This window comes from Pipistrellus hanaki, assembly GCF_964339955.1.
Source record: "Pipistrellus hanaki genome assembly, chromosome: 18".
Classification (NCBI taxonomy): Eukaryota; Metazoa; Chordata; class Mammalia; order Chiroptera; family Vespertilionidae; genus Pipistrellus; species Pipistrellus hanaki.
Window position 1 is genome coordinate 323,104 of NC_140520.1, and position 15,023 is coordinate 338,126.

Here is a 15,023-nt window from a genome sequence, read left to right on the forward strand (position 1 = left end):
ATGGCTCTGACAGTCCACCTTGAAGGAACTAGATGGGTGTGGCCTTCACAGTCACCTACAGTGACCTCTACCCTGGGGCCCTGGGAAGGGACCCTCAGGCTGCCCATGACCCTGCCCAACAGGAACAACTGGTTGCAAAGGAACAGACTGGAGGTCAGAGGTCAAACAGCTCCCAGCAGCACTGCTTCCTGCATGAATTACATGTCACTTCCCTGGGCCCTGCCTCCTTTTCCACACGTTCAATGAGGCCACCTCACAGGGTGCTGTGAGGATTGGTGAGTGAAAGTCACCTGAAGCCCTTAGCCCAGCACCCACCACATTCTAAGTTATCTGTGAGTGTGAGCTATGGCAGCAGGAAGGACACTGAGTCACTTTGGAAAGTAAACTTCCTGCATCCTGGTCTCCTTAACTGTCTTGTGGAAAATTTGAAAGATAACCAGTAAAGTGCTTCATTCAGTGAGTTTTTAGCAAGGATGTTCCTGCTGTGAGGTTTTGCTGTGAAGCAGGCCCTCAGCTCAGGGCTGGGCATGAGGAATCAAAGACCTTTCTTCTGCCTGAGGGTCATCCTTGCCATCAGCTGAGCCTGAGGCTTCTGGGGCCTCCAGGGAAGGGCGAGGCAGTGAGTCAGACACGGGGGAACTCCGCACTCCTTTTACTGCTGGGCAAATGGTCAAGGCAGTGGGCTCCTCTGACCAAATCCTGAAGAAAGGCAAGACAGGCTCAGAGAAGGAAGCCTGTGGGAAGGTGTAGATATGCAATCCATTGTCGGCATCATAGAACGAGACCTCCCCGTTCTCATAGTCCAGGAAAACCCCCACTCTTTTGGGAGGGTTGGCAATTGGGAATTGGCTCAGGGAATCTGTTTGAGCCTGGAAGTCATGCCCACCCAACAGTGATATTGTCCAGAAACCATTCTTGGGAGTTATTTTAACATAATGTTTTCTCTCCACATCCTCCCTACACACCCCTAAATTCCACTCTTTCCTTCCCCCCACCTCCACCTCCCAGAATTGTCTGCCTGATGTGAAGCTCTCACGGCCCAGCACACAGGACCAACTCTGAAATCTCCTGGGCTTGTCTGGCAGGCTCTGCCATGTACTTGTGTACTGCAAGCTTCGCTGGTCTTCAGAAATGAGGAGGGAGGGGTGCGCAGTGTCTGGATCCAGAGTTACGTCCGCTGCAGAGAGTTCCAATGGTGAGGGGTCAGCCATAGTTTCCAGACCTGAGAGCCTCAGGCTCCAAGGTTTGGGTCTGGCTGGTCAGACCCGAGCCCGGAGCCTGGGGACCCAGCTGCCCTGAGTGTGACCCTCAGCAAAACCAAGAGAAACCACAGGGCCTGGTGTTCAGTGAGGAGGGGAGGGTGAGGAGGGCTGAGGTCTGCCTAACCTGACCTCTCAAGTGGCCCCTTCTTTCTATTTTCCTCCTGTTTCCTCCCCAGAACAACTGAGCCCACCTATGCTGCACAGCCACATGGATTTCAATTCCAGCCCCTGCTCTACCCTCCTGAGCTGGATGACTTCCTTTTCTGCATGGTCTCTTTTCACACACACACACACACACACACACACACACACACACTCACTCACACACACACACACACACACTATGTAATGTCACAAGTCTCAATGTGATGTCAGTAAATGGGAATAAAAGTACTAATCTTTAAGGTAGAATAACACAGAATGTGAGGTACACTTAGCCCAAGGCCAGGCGTCCAGGAAGCATGTGGTGTGATCATAGCAACCAGGTCTCTTCTGTGCTGGGGCCATGCTGGGCTCTATGTGACCTTCACTCCCCACCTCCCCTCCCCTTTGCCCAGGAATCCGTCCTCCTTGGGCAGCATCACTGGGCTCACTGCCTCTGGTCACCTGTTGGCTTTGGCCAAGGGCAGGTAAAGGCTGAGGACTGGAGGGAGGAAAAGAGAGGCACAGCCCCGACTTCCACACTTCCTGTGATGGAGATGCTCCAACAGAGCACACCTCATCCTAGGCAGCCTCTCCCTGAGCCCCAGCCTCCTCAGCGTCCAGTGACTGCTCTCCATCCCTCTGCCTTGGGCCTGGGGGTGGAGACAGCTCCCACTGTTGTGAGCCTGGGGCACTGCTCATCCTTGTGGTTTCCCTTAACACCACCCAGTCCTCGGGAAGTAAGTCCTTCCCTAAACCCTCTGTAATCACTGGGTAGATGTAGCTGAATCAACCCAACTCCATCTCTTTATCTAGGATTTCTTTCATCTTTTCATGCTGTGACCTTTTTCCAACCACACTGTCCTTAGCAGGCACACCAAAGCTTTCAGAGTGATGGCGATATGTGTTCCATAAAATGTAGCCATAAACAGTTTTGTTAGTAACACCAGAATGACATGACCACAGAGGTCAACACCAAACGTGATGGTATCCCTTATAAAGAAGCACCCACCACAAGACCACAGGAGGGATGGCTGGTGCTGCCACACTCCTTGTCCATTTGTCCTGTCAATCATTAGTACCCGAGTTTTACTGTAAAACAACATATTGTAACAGGTCCGTTAGTGGTGAAAGTCTGTGCAGACTGACATGTAGTCTGTTCGGTCCACCTCCACATGCTCATGAGTAAATGACTATAACACAGTCTGTTATAATATAAGGAGTCACCTACATCAGTTTTAGTTTTTAAGAACCTTCTCCTGATTGTGGTCATATTGTCAGATACACACCCATTATGAACAGGTCATTGCTTCCGTCTTAGACTTTTGACCAACACACACTCATCACCTCATCTAGAATTACCTCCACCGTCACATAGTAGGAATGGCCACCATCATCTCAAAAGGTCTCAGAGACATGGCACACCTTGAGGAGGTTCAGGGCAGGAGGGGCAGCAGCTGGGTCAGGACCTTCTACATCTCCCTCCAGCCCTCATGCCTCCTCCTTCCCATACAGACCTGGGGAAGCCCAGGGTTAGCAGCTGTCCCTGGTTCTCTTTGCAGCAGATGGGCAAACTGTAGGGACCTCATACCACCTGCCGCAATATCCCCAATGAAGAGCTGGAGAAGAAAAAGGGATCCAGGCCCCTGTGTTGTTGGCCCAGGGAACACAGTTATTCACTCACCAGGTTGGTAAAGGCCCATCTTCCACTCTGAAAGGAAGGAGACACAGGCAAGGAAAGGTCATCATTTCTGTTCTCCCCCCACAACATTCTCCTCACTGAGCCTCTTCCCTCTCCTTCCCATCAATATCTAGTTTCCTTCCCCACATCTCTGAGGATGGGGTATAAAAGCTCTCAGAATGTGGGCTTCCCTCCATCACGGTGGGGCTGTGGGTGACGGGGTCAGGCCTTGCCCTGGTGTGGGTGTGTGTCAGCAGGTGAGGGGACGCTGTAGCTAGAAGGTCCTCTGGGTGTGCAGAAAGACAGGGTGGTCCTCCACAGAACATGAGCTCTGAGCAGGCTCTAATGAAACCTCAGCATCACAGAAAGGGTTGAAGGGCTTTGTACACAGGTGCCAGGACCAGAGAGCACGAGTCACTCACCTGCATAGGCCTGAGCACTGTCACCTGCAAAGGAAGACAGGCAGTCACCTCACCTGTCATGTCTGAGTCCTCTCCTCTCTCTTCCTGCTGACCCCACCTCCTCCTCTGCCTGTTCAGTGCCCTGCTCCCCCTCCTCTTTAAGGTCACCTGCACCCTATGACCCGCAGGCACCGATGGGGCTGTCCCAGCTGCACCTGCAGGTCTGTCCTGTACGTATCCGAACAGCAGTCACCTTTAACCATCATTTCCCTTCCTGAAGTTTCAGTTACCCTCTGTCAACCACGGGGGGAAATATTAAACATAAAATTCAAGAAATAAGCAATTCATATGTTTTAAATTGCACATCATTCCAAGCAGCGTGATGATATCCTGTGTAATCCATCTCTGACATGCTCACCTGAGAACCATCCCTGTGCGCAGCATGTCCACCCTGTGTTCCTCCCAGGAGCCACTTAGTCACTGAGGAGCCGACTCTATGGTCAGATCTGCCTCAGCTTCTCAAGGTTTGTGTGAAAGTCCCTCTCTGTTCCTTAGTAATGACCCATCAACTGCAGTGATTCTGGCCATTGGGGTGTGGCAATGAGAAGCTTTCCTTTAAGGGAGAAGGAGAAGCCTACTATACACGGGGTACGGTGCTGTCTGTGGGATAGGGACCCACTGGGATCATGGATCCCATGCCCCTGGCATCTGAGGTGACTATCTTCCTCCTGTACCTGGCTTGCCTTGCCGTGTGCATATGTGTATGCATGTGTGCTGAAATCCATCCTCCTCAATCTGCATGATTTCCTGCCTATTTCCAAAAAGAATTGGGTGACTTAGTGAGAGGATTTCAGACACTGCTTTTCAGCAGTTATGATAAATCTGGGACAACTGACAGCAGCCCCTCCTCTTGAAGAGAATGTTCTCTCTGCTTCCGGTTTCCTCTCAGCAGCCTATAGGTCCTGTAGAGCAGCCAGGGAAAGAGGACCTGCCATCCTGAGTCCATCTCCCCTCTCCTTTCTGGACATCCAGGTGCAGGGGGCCTGGTGGAGAGAGCCTGACCCCTTTCTCCAAGGAGGAGACCTTGCCCATCAATGTCCTCATTCCTTCCCCTAGGGCGGTCAGGGGTGAGGAAGGGGCTGGACAGGTCCCAGCAGAGTCTCAGATGGAGTCCGGGTACTCACGTGACAGGTACTGCTTCTGCCTCCACCCTGTAAGGGAAACAGGAGGGTTCAGTGAGGCAGGTAACCAGGGACCCCAGAACCCATGTGGGTTTGGAACTTACTGAGCTCATCCTGCAGCTTCTCTGAAAATAAGCAGAAAGAGAAAGTGCTGTTAAGGGATTGAAGGGTGGACCCGCATGGTGGGTGGGCGGCCTGGGTGAGGAGGTCCCACCCACCTGCAGCCAGGCCTCACCCTTAGCTCTTCGCTCTTGCTGCTTCTCAGTCAGTGCTGCTTCTTTCTCAGCTTGCTCATGCTCCTTCGCCACCAGCGCTGCTCCTTTCTCAGCTTGTTCTCTCTCCATCTCCTGGCTCAAGTCCCAGATTCTCTTCTGCTGTCGCCACCATGAGAACATCACCCCAGCCAGGAGCCCCAGCAGAGCCAGAAGGGTCACCCCCATGGCCACCTGCCAGGGCTTCGCGCTGGAGAAGAAGGAGCCTGCGGAGAAAAAGCTCAGCTGCTCGCCTGAAGGGTCTCTTGGGAGGGGCAGGGACACTTCTCTTCCCAAACTGCCCGGAACTCTTTCCATCACACCTACTAGTGTCCTAATGCATGGTTCTCACATGGGAATAGAGTATAATGTGCACACAGTCATTGGAATCTTCTCTCCATCCCCTCCCCTATTTATCAGCGTCTCATTAGAGGCTTAACCTGCTGACTCAGAGGGTGTCCTTTGGGGCTGGAGGGCTAGGTCACATTCTGGACCTTCTGCCTGAGCAGCTCTGTGACCTTGAACCAATGACTTAGCCCAACTGTTCTCAGTGTCATAATCCGCAGAGCATTAAAGTTATGCTCTAAAGTCCCCGACACGACGCCAGTGCCATGCGTGAGTTTATTCATTTTAAAAACATAAACACCTTTGAAATTAAAGATGGTGGCAATCAGGTAGCAGGCTGCAAGATAATGTGTGAGTGAGAGAGCATATGGAGAGTGTATTGGTGTGGGGGAGTGTCTGTATGTGTGACTGAGGGACAATTCATATTCCAGAGGACTGTCAGGGACAGGAGGACCAGGCTCCCCTGGCCAGGCAGCCTCTACTGCTGCTGAAATCTCTCCCAGAGTGGCCAGCTCTGTGGCAGAGTCCACACCATCTTGTAGGGGAGAGCAGCTATGATCGGAAGCCCAGCCTTACCTTCAACCAGGGAGACCTTATATACCTCCCGGGACCCTACAACCACAAGGGACCAGCTGCCTCAGCTGAAAGCCCACAAACACCAATGCTCCACAAGCACCTAAAATGTTTGTCCAGGGGAGACAAGGTGGTGGCTGAATACACGAATGGGTCCTGCACCTTCTTGCAGAGCAGATGGGAGGAACAGCTGCATCAAATAACACCCGCCCGGATTTGGAGAATTAAACACAGCTGGTGAGGCAGTCCATGGACATAAAGGTCAGAGATCACCTGAGAGAAATAATCTCTGCCTCTTCAGATTCATCTGGGAGTTTGTTGTTTGGGTGTTTATTTAAATTTTTTGGATTAGTTGTTGTTTTTTTGGAGTTTTCTCCCCATATACGTACTAGTGGCCCGGTGCACGTAATTCATGCACATTAAAAGGGAATTAATTAGAGGAAATATTTTAATATTGCTATTTGCCCTTTCTCTGTAATAGAGTTGTCTGGCCAGCCCCACCCCAATGGGGCAACACTAAGACCCAGCTGGCCCCAACCCTGTCACACCCTGCCAGGCATGGGAAGAAGCCTGGGTGGGGGCACAGTCTCAGGTCCTCCATCCCCGATGATGGGGCAGTGGGTGCCCCCTCAGGTCCCTGGCCCTGGCCCACACCATGCAGCCTCACCCAGACCCATCATGCCTTGAGACCCTAGACCCCCCACATTTTGAGACCCATCAATGCACCTCCTGGTGACCAGTCGTTTGCTTGTTACAGATGAAAATAAAGTCATGCACTTAAGCATGCACATTCATTTTCAATGCCTGATTTGTCTATGCTCTCTAAATTGCAAAACAAATCAAACCTTCAGCCAGAAGGCATCATAATGCCAAGTTCTTTATATAATGATACATACCATTCTCTCTACTCAGTATGCTCCTTTTGAATGGAATAAATGTAAGCTTTTTTCCTATGAAAAGCTCTGCTGCTTCCTCTATTCCCAGCTCATTACCTAATGCCATAAAGTGGTTTAAATGGCATGTACTGACTTGAAGCACAGAAGGAAAAATAACAAATAAAAGCAACACAAAAAACAACATTCAGCACTGTGGACAGCAGAATCTTCTCCCTTCCCCTCTATTTTTCTGCTTTTCTCACAAACCTATTTGTGCTCTGCCTCACAATTAACACAGAAGACAAAATCAGATGCTATAATCTGCATTTTATAGTGCCATTTGAGTACAAAGAGGTGTTTTTCAATCTTTACTTTTATTTTTTATATCAATTCAGCTCAAACTTGCTCCCAATTTTCCAGGAGCCAGGCCAACATGGATGGGCGGACTCACCTTTGCTAGGTGCTGCAGGCTTCAGGACTGGGGCAGGGAATACACCAGATGCTTCTGGAAATTAATAAGGTCTCCTCTCTACATAGCAGGAGACTTTTCATTATAAAATGCAGAACAGCAGCCATTTTCCATTACCCCCATCCCTAGCCCTCCTTGCCTGGAAGCATAGGAAGGAGCTGGGAGGATATTTACTCTCTGCTCTTTGATTGTTCTTACTTAACTAAGACCAGTGCTTTTTTGAGCGCAATGTCAGCCAGCTCAGGACTAGCTGCACCTGGATGGCAAGCAACAGAGTTGACCAGGGGCTTTGACCAAGCCCGAGCACAGGGGTCACAGCAACATGGGCAGATGAGCTGCTCCCAAAGAGTCTAGGCCCCTCCCAACTTCCATCCCAGCTCCCTGCCTGCCCCTTTCACCCACAGGCACCAACTGTGTGGTGTGTCCCAAGGCTTGGTGTGTTGACACCAGGGTGGCAGGTTCAAGATGCTCCACCTCCTCCTGGCACTTTGAGCCATAAGCGCCAGCGGGAACCTTTCCACTCAGCCGTGATCTTTGGTCACTGATGTTTTCTGGACTCTATAGGCCAGGGACAGCCAGGACCTGTGCCTCTGACCAATGCTATGCCTGCAGTCTGACTGGGATACCCCCAGTGCCAGGAAAGAGTGGGGGGGGGGTGGCTGGTCTGAGTGAAGGGCCATAGTGGGGTGGCAGTTTGGCTAGCTGCCCACCCTCAATTGGGGTGGAATGAGGCTGATCAGGGATGGGGCCAGAGAGGGGCTGGGCAGGGCAGCCATCTTGTGATGGTGTTACGGTGTGAGGGTAAATTTGCATATTATCTCTTTATTATATAGGCTATTTTCCCCTTCTTTTTTCTTATATTTCTTTTCTCTCTTACATTTTTTGCCTTTTATTAATATCATTTTTGCACTCTTTTCTCTCCCTTAATTCTCTTTTCACTGGTGGTCACCTTTAGTTGGGATTATTGGTATTGTGAATCCATTTGTTTTTGGTGCCCTGTGTCTTGTCATGTTGTATTTTGTGCCTTTAAGTCAACACAGGAGAGAGAGCCAAAACCGGTTTGGCTCAGTGGTAGAGTGTTGGTCTGCAGACTGAAAGGTCCCAGGTTCAATTGTGGTCAGGGGCATGTATGTTGGTTGCGGGCACATCCTGGTAGGGGGTGTGCAAGAGGCAGCTGGTCGGTGTTTCTGTCTCATTGACATTTCTAGCTCTCTATCTCTCTCCCTTCCTCTCTGTAAAAAATCAATAAAATATATTTTTTTTAAAAAAACCCCAAAACACAAAAACTACAGGAGAGAGATAACTACATTAACCAGACATCCTGAGGAGTGAGCATGAAGAGACAAAGAAAGAGCTTCAATTGAAAAGAAAAGGAGGGATCACTGGAAAAGGAAGTAAATGAAGTGGAGGTAAGCAATTTGTCAGAGAGAAAATTCAGAGCAATGGTCATAAGAATGCTGAAAAGGATGGAAGACAAATTCAATAATATGTGTAAAAATCAAGAGGAAATGAAGAATAACCAAGAAGAAATAAAGAATGACATTGCTACAGTAAAAAACACAGTAGGAAACATCAACAGTAGACTAGAAGAAGCATAGGACAGCATCAATGAGCTAGAAGACAAAGTAGGAAAAATGACCCAAGCAGAGCAGCAACTGGAAAAACAAACTTAAAAAACAGGAGAGCCAAAGAGAACTTTGGGACAACACAAAATGAAACAACATCCGCACCAGAAGGGTGTCAGAGGAGAGGAAACTAAATAAGGAATAGAAAATCTGATTGAAGAAATAATGACAGGAAACATCCCTGCTATCAGGAAGAAAAAACTCACACAAGTCCAAAAAGCCCACAGAGTCCCAAACAAGATGAACCCCAAAAGACCGACACCAAGACACATGACAATTAAATTGGCAAACACCAATGACAAAATAAGAATCTTAAAGGCTGCCAGAGAAAGGTAGAAAGTTACCTACAAGGGATCTCCCATCAGACTATCAATTGATTACTCAACAGAAACACATAAGCCCTGGACAACTTTACAGGGGAGTTCTACCAATCATTCAAAGAACTAAAACCTATCCTCCTCAAATTATTTCAAAAAAAATTCAAGAGGAAGGCACACTTACAAGGTCTTTCTATGAAGCCAGCACTGCCCTAATTCCAAAAACAAATAAACACACACACACACACACACACACACACACAGAGAGAGAGAGAGAGAGAGAGAGAGAGAGAGAGAGAGAGAGAACTATAGGCCAATATCCATGATCAACATAAATGCTAAAATCCTCAACAAAATTCTAGTAAATCGGATCCAGCATTACATTAGAAAGGTCATATTTATCGATTTATTCTGGGGATGCAAGGATAGTACAATATCCACAAATCAATAAATGTGATACATAACATAAACAAATTGAGAGACAAAAATCACATAATTAAAACAATTGATGTAGAAAAAGCATTTCACAAAGCCCAATACCCTTTCTTGGTAAAAAAAAAAAAAAAAAAAAAAAAAAAAGTTCAGCAAAGTGGGAATAGAGAGATCAACCTCAACATAATAAAGACCTTATATGACAAACCTATAGCCAACCTCATACTCAATGGGCAAAAACTAAACTCATTTCCATAAGAACAGGAACAAGACAGAAATGCCCACTTTCACCACTCCTGTTTGTTATAGTACTAGAAGTGCTAGCCATAGCAATGAGACAAGAAGAAATATATGGCACCCAAATTGGAAAAGAAAACATAAAACTGTCCTTATTCTCAGTTGACATGATACTGTACATAGAAAACCCCCATGCCTGAGTTGTGGGTTTGGTCCACAGTGTGGGCCGTGCAGGTAGCAGCCCATGATTCCCATTGATGTTCCTCTCTTTCTCTCCCCTCCCTTCCTCTCTTAAGTCAATAAAATTATTTTTTTAAACATATTTTATTGATTTTTTTTACAGAGAGGAAGGGCGATAGAGAGAAACATCGATCAGCTGCCTCCTGCACATCCCCTACTGGGGATGTGCCCACAACCAAGGTACATGACCTTGACCAGAATCAAACCTGGGACCTTTCAGTCTGCAGGCTGATTTCCTACCCGCTGAGCCAAACCAGTTTCCGCAATAAAAATTATTATTATTTTTTAAATGAAAAACGTTGTTCATCAGTTATTTCACACAACCTCGAGCTGATCTGACAGATAAATTACTGCATTTGGGATTTGGGGACAATAGATAAGTATTTTTGATTAAAATTGTTCTACTTCCCCCAAACATAAGCTGTGTCAATTTATACGAAAATATACCAAATTATAGCAACACACATCTAAGAGTGACTGTCTCTCCACAACCCTGCCATCAGTGTTACCAACAACATGGTTCTGTTTGCTGCCAATCTCACAGGTGGGAACGTCTCCTGTCCAGGGAGATGGGACATCCTTTCCTAGGTATTTTTTTCTGGGAACCATTCATTTCTCTACTGAGCTGTTCTATGTTTGAGGAGATTATCCCTTTCTCCAGGATGTGTCTGCACATATTTCCCCCACTTTGTCATGTGTTTGCTGATAGTTATCAATTGTCCCATCTGCAACACCTGTCGCAGTGGGTGGCAGCTAGGATGCTCCGAAAATGTCTGACATAAACAGCTTCATGGAGCAAAGGGCACCCAGGTGCCTGCTCTGAGCCTTATGTTCACTGCACAGACCCAGGTCAGCAGCAGACAGTCAGGCCTCCTTCTCTCAGTGGCCACAGCTGAGCTCATGGTGGGGCCGGGCACTCACCTGCAATGGAGACCCTGGCTGTCTTCTCCTGGCTGAGAAGGGGGTTTCTGACGACACAGGAGACCCCATTCCCAGAGCCGCCTTCCAGGATCACAGACGACGTGACTGCATACAGACCCTCTCCATTTGCAGCACCAGGCTCTGCCATGGCGGGCAAGCTCTCTCCCCCGTCATCTCTCCATTCTACGTGGGGCTGCGGATACCAGCCTGCAGACGTGCACTCCACACGGATCCCTCCATCCTCATAGCCCTTCATTTCAACGTGAAGATCAGAGCCCAGGGCTGGGGAGGGAAGAGGGAGCCTGAGTCATGGGGAGGCCTCTGTATTGGGGAGGATCCCGTCAGGATGGGGCACACCCCAATAGATCATGCAGGCAGGGTTCATAAGGAGCTGTTTGAAACATGTGCTGTGCAGGGGAGACTTTTCTATGAGGTGGCCACTGCCTGACCCTGGTGAACCCTCAAGCTGGATCCTGCTGGATCTGGGCCAGAACAGAGACTGCTTTCCACTGATCCCCTCAGAGACACTTGAACTCCTCCCCCTGCCTGGTGCTGATTCCTTGAACTGGCCCTGACCCACCCCATTGTAAGTCTTTCCCCATTACTGGGCAGGTCCTGCCCCCATCCTCTATCCTGTGTCCTGTGTGAGCTTGAGGCTTTGCCAGGTGAAGGGGAGGATATGCAAGTTCTATTGCTGCTGCCCACTCTGGTCCTGTATGAAAGTCACCGTGGTGAACTCTTGATACCATTAATCTAGAGTTTACAGCCTCTTTTTCGGGTCTTTGTACTCAGGGGAATTTTATTTTGTGGTTGTGGAAGGGGAACAACTACAGGGGAGAGAGCTGACCCAGGGCCAGGAACAGTGAGCTGTTACCACCAGTCCCTAAGCTCTTAACCCAGGGAGGGGGAAGGAGCCTTTTGAAAACTTGTAAGAACCCAGTCCTGTAGGAATGGGTTTCTTTAGGGGAGCTGTGGTCTCAGGAAGAAACTGAAGCCGGCTGAGGAGGCCCTGCAGGGAGAGAGCAAGGACCTTCCACACATTCCTCACCTTCTATTCCTTCCCTCCTTTCCTTTCCTTTCCTTTCCTTTCCTTTCCTTTCCTTTCCTTTCCTTTCCTTTCCTTTCCTTTCCTTACCTTACCTTTCCTTTCTTATCCTTTCCTTACCTTTCCTTTCTTATCCTTTTCCTTCCTTCTTTCCTTCCTTCCTTCCTTCCTTCCTTCCTTCCTTCCTTCCTTCCTTCCTTCCTTCCTTCTTCCCTTCCTTCCTTCTTCCCTTCCTTCCTTCCTTCCTGGGCAAGGCAGGGTTGTGCCCTGAGAAAGAGAAGTGATGTTGGACATAAACCAATTCATGGAACAGCAGCATCAGGAACAAACCAGGATGCTTTGTCCCTGTGATGGGTCAGGAGCAAACAAGACCACTGAGTCATCAGATCTGAACACAGAATAACACATGGACAGTGTCCAGTCCACAGCAACCAGCAACCATCTCCTGTCTGGCTGTGAGTGACCAGTTACACCCCACACCCTCCTGACTGGATCTGATCCAGAGCAAAGTCCTCCTTACATAAACCACCCTCTGGTCCCCTATCAGCCCAAACGTTATACCAAGTCTCCCTGACACCCCCTCATGGGTACCCCCATGTTTCCACACCTGTGTGTTCTCACTGCAACTAATCCTAAACTCAACTTGTTCAACTGCAGGTGTGATCCTGGGGCCTTGGTTGGAGGACATGGCAGCACAGGTGATGTCCCTGCAGCTCAGCCTCCCTGGACCCACAGCAGCAAGCACCTGGGGGGCCCAGGTCCACTGCCTGAAACACAACTGAATCCACTCAACTGTGTGTTTCCCACTGAGAGGAGGTTTCCTCAGCCTTCCTGCCCAACCCCACATCCCTGCTGAGATCCTGGTGGCTACAGGAGGGACGTCTTCACTTGGTTCAGGAGGGGCCCTTGCTGCAGAAGAACCCGTGTCTGTCTAGGGCCCAGAGAAGCAGAGGTGGAGGAGGGAGGCAGCTGCTGGTGTGCAGGCAGAAGTCTGTGAGGTGGGCTGGCCCTGTGTCCCCAGGCCTCACAGAAGAAAAAGCTCAGAACAACCTCAGGCTCACCTGCAATCTTCAGCTCCACCTCGGCATTTTCAAAGAAATCACCATCTTGGAAATAACACTGGTAGATTCCACTGTCAGAGGCTCTGACTTTGTGAATCCGCAGAGCAGCCTTCCCCTCAGCAATGTCCTCTCTTAAAATCAAAGTTCTCCCTTGATACTCTGCTATCTCTGATTCTTCCTTGCCGTCTGCATATGCACGCACGGCCTGCCTGAGTCCAGTTCGCTGCCACATCAGGTCCATGGTCTCAGCGCTCATCATTGGGGACAGGTGACAGGGCAGCTCAGCGACTTCACCCACCATGGCCAGGATGGGCTCCGTGGGTCCAATCACAGCAAACTGAGCTGGTGAGCAGAAAGCGGTGCTGCATCAGAGAGAGCTGGAGGCCAGAGGGTAAGGGGGTGTCCCAGGCTGGGAGGGTGAGATAAGAAACACCTAGATAGGCACTCAGTCCTGACAGGTGTACCATCTGGATGAGCCTCCCAGGTGTGGGGAGGAGTCCAGGGTCTGACTGGCCATTAGAGGTAACTGCTCCAGGCACATAAATGCAGATGCTCCTACCTGAGCAGGGCGTGAGCAGCTGGACCAAGACGAGGCAGATGGGGAGGTGGAGCAGATGGAAGGCCAGAGTCCTCACCATTGTGGGCTGTTGTGCAGACAGAGAGACACCAGAAGGAGTGGGTAGGAATGAGGACCTGGAGGAAGATGGAGAATCCACATGAGACCTCTGCCTCCCCAGGGCTGACTCCCCATGCAAACACCATCACTGGTGTCCCCAGAGTCTCCTCTCAAATGTCTGCCTGTGAGTCTCTTCATCTTTGACTCCAACATGGAAACCACCCTAAAGTATGAATCTTAAGTGTATGTCCCTTGGCCCTGGCCACCTGGGAGTCCTGGGCTCTGCATCCAAAGGGCTCAGAAGCCTCCAACTGCCCACACTTCCTGGGACAGCCTGTCCACGCCTTGAGCATCTCACTCTCATTAACACAGAATCCCCCTCTTTGAGCCCCGATTCCACTGGGCCCCTCAGTCTATGCTCCACTCCACAGCCCACATGTTCCTGCTCCTTCACTTCATGCCTCTCTTCAGCCTCCAGGGGCTCCCACTGCACTCAGAGCAGCAGCTGGAGGTCTCTGCGTCCTGTACTTTCTGAATTATCTCAATGTTTAAATATTAAATTTTCAGACTGAGGAATATATTTCCACCACTGATATTGGGGGATAGTTACTGTTGAGTATAAACTATTTCAAAATAAATAAGTCAAATTTAAATAATTTATAATGGGAACTGCATACTTTGCTACACATGAATATAAATATTTCTGGAGATATTTAGGAAATATATGCTATATAATAAAGAGGTAATATGCAAATTGACAACCATTCCACACAAGATGCCACCTCTATGTGGTCAAAGATGGCCAGCAGGGGAGGGCAGTTAGGGGCAATCGGGCTGGTGGGGGAGCAGATAGGCATTGATCAGGCTGGCAGGGGAGTGATTAGGGGGGTATCAGGCTGGCAGGCAGTCGGACATTCCTTGGGGTCCCAGATTGGAGACGGTGCAGTCTAGGCTGAGGGACACACACCCCCATGTATGAATTTCATGCACTGGGCCTCTAGTATATATGTATTGGCCTTAAAATGTTTTATTCTTTAACCCAAAAATACCTCTTGCAGAAATTACTTCTAAAGAAAAAAAAAAAATATCAGGCATTAACATAAAGTTTTGCATTTCATGCTGTTCATCATAGTAAAATCTATAATACCAAAATGTAGATATAATTTAAATTTCCAACTTGTATACGATTTTGTAATAATAACAAAAATTTTTATTTAAAACATGATTCCTAAACCTACAGCTATGATAATACTCAATGGTGAAAAGCTGAAAAGTTATTCTCTAATAACTAAGATCAGGAATAAGATAAGGATGCCCACTCTCACCACTTGTGCTCCCACAGTATTGGAA

At 48.8% G+C, this 15,023-nt stretch overlaps 1 protein-coding gene across 1 annotated transcript; it reads right to left on the minus strand.

The window, feature by feature from the left end:
- Positions 1-378: 378 nt before the first annotated feature.
- LOC311612575 (butyrophilin subfamily 3 member A3-like) lies at positions 379-13,740 on the minus strand. Its single transcript, XM_084865625.1, has 8 exons — positions 13,617-13,740; positions 13,058-13,399; positions 10,952-11,233; positions 4,881-5,144; positions 4,670-4,696; positions 3,507-3,530; positions 3,088-3,114; positions 379-1,177 (listed from the first exon to the last, which is right to left on the minus strand). Exons 1-8 carry the CDS (start codon positions 13,693-13,695, stop codon positions 516-518), a joined length of 1,707 nt encoding a protein of 568 aa, XP_084721751.1. The 5' UTR covers positions 13,696-13,740; the 3' UTR covers positions 379-515.
- Between the last annotated feature and the right edge of the window lie 1,283 nt (positions 13,741-15,023).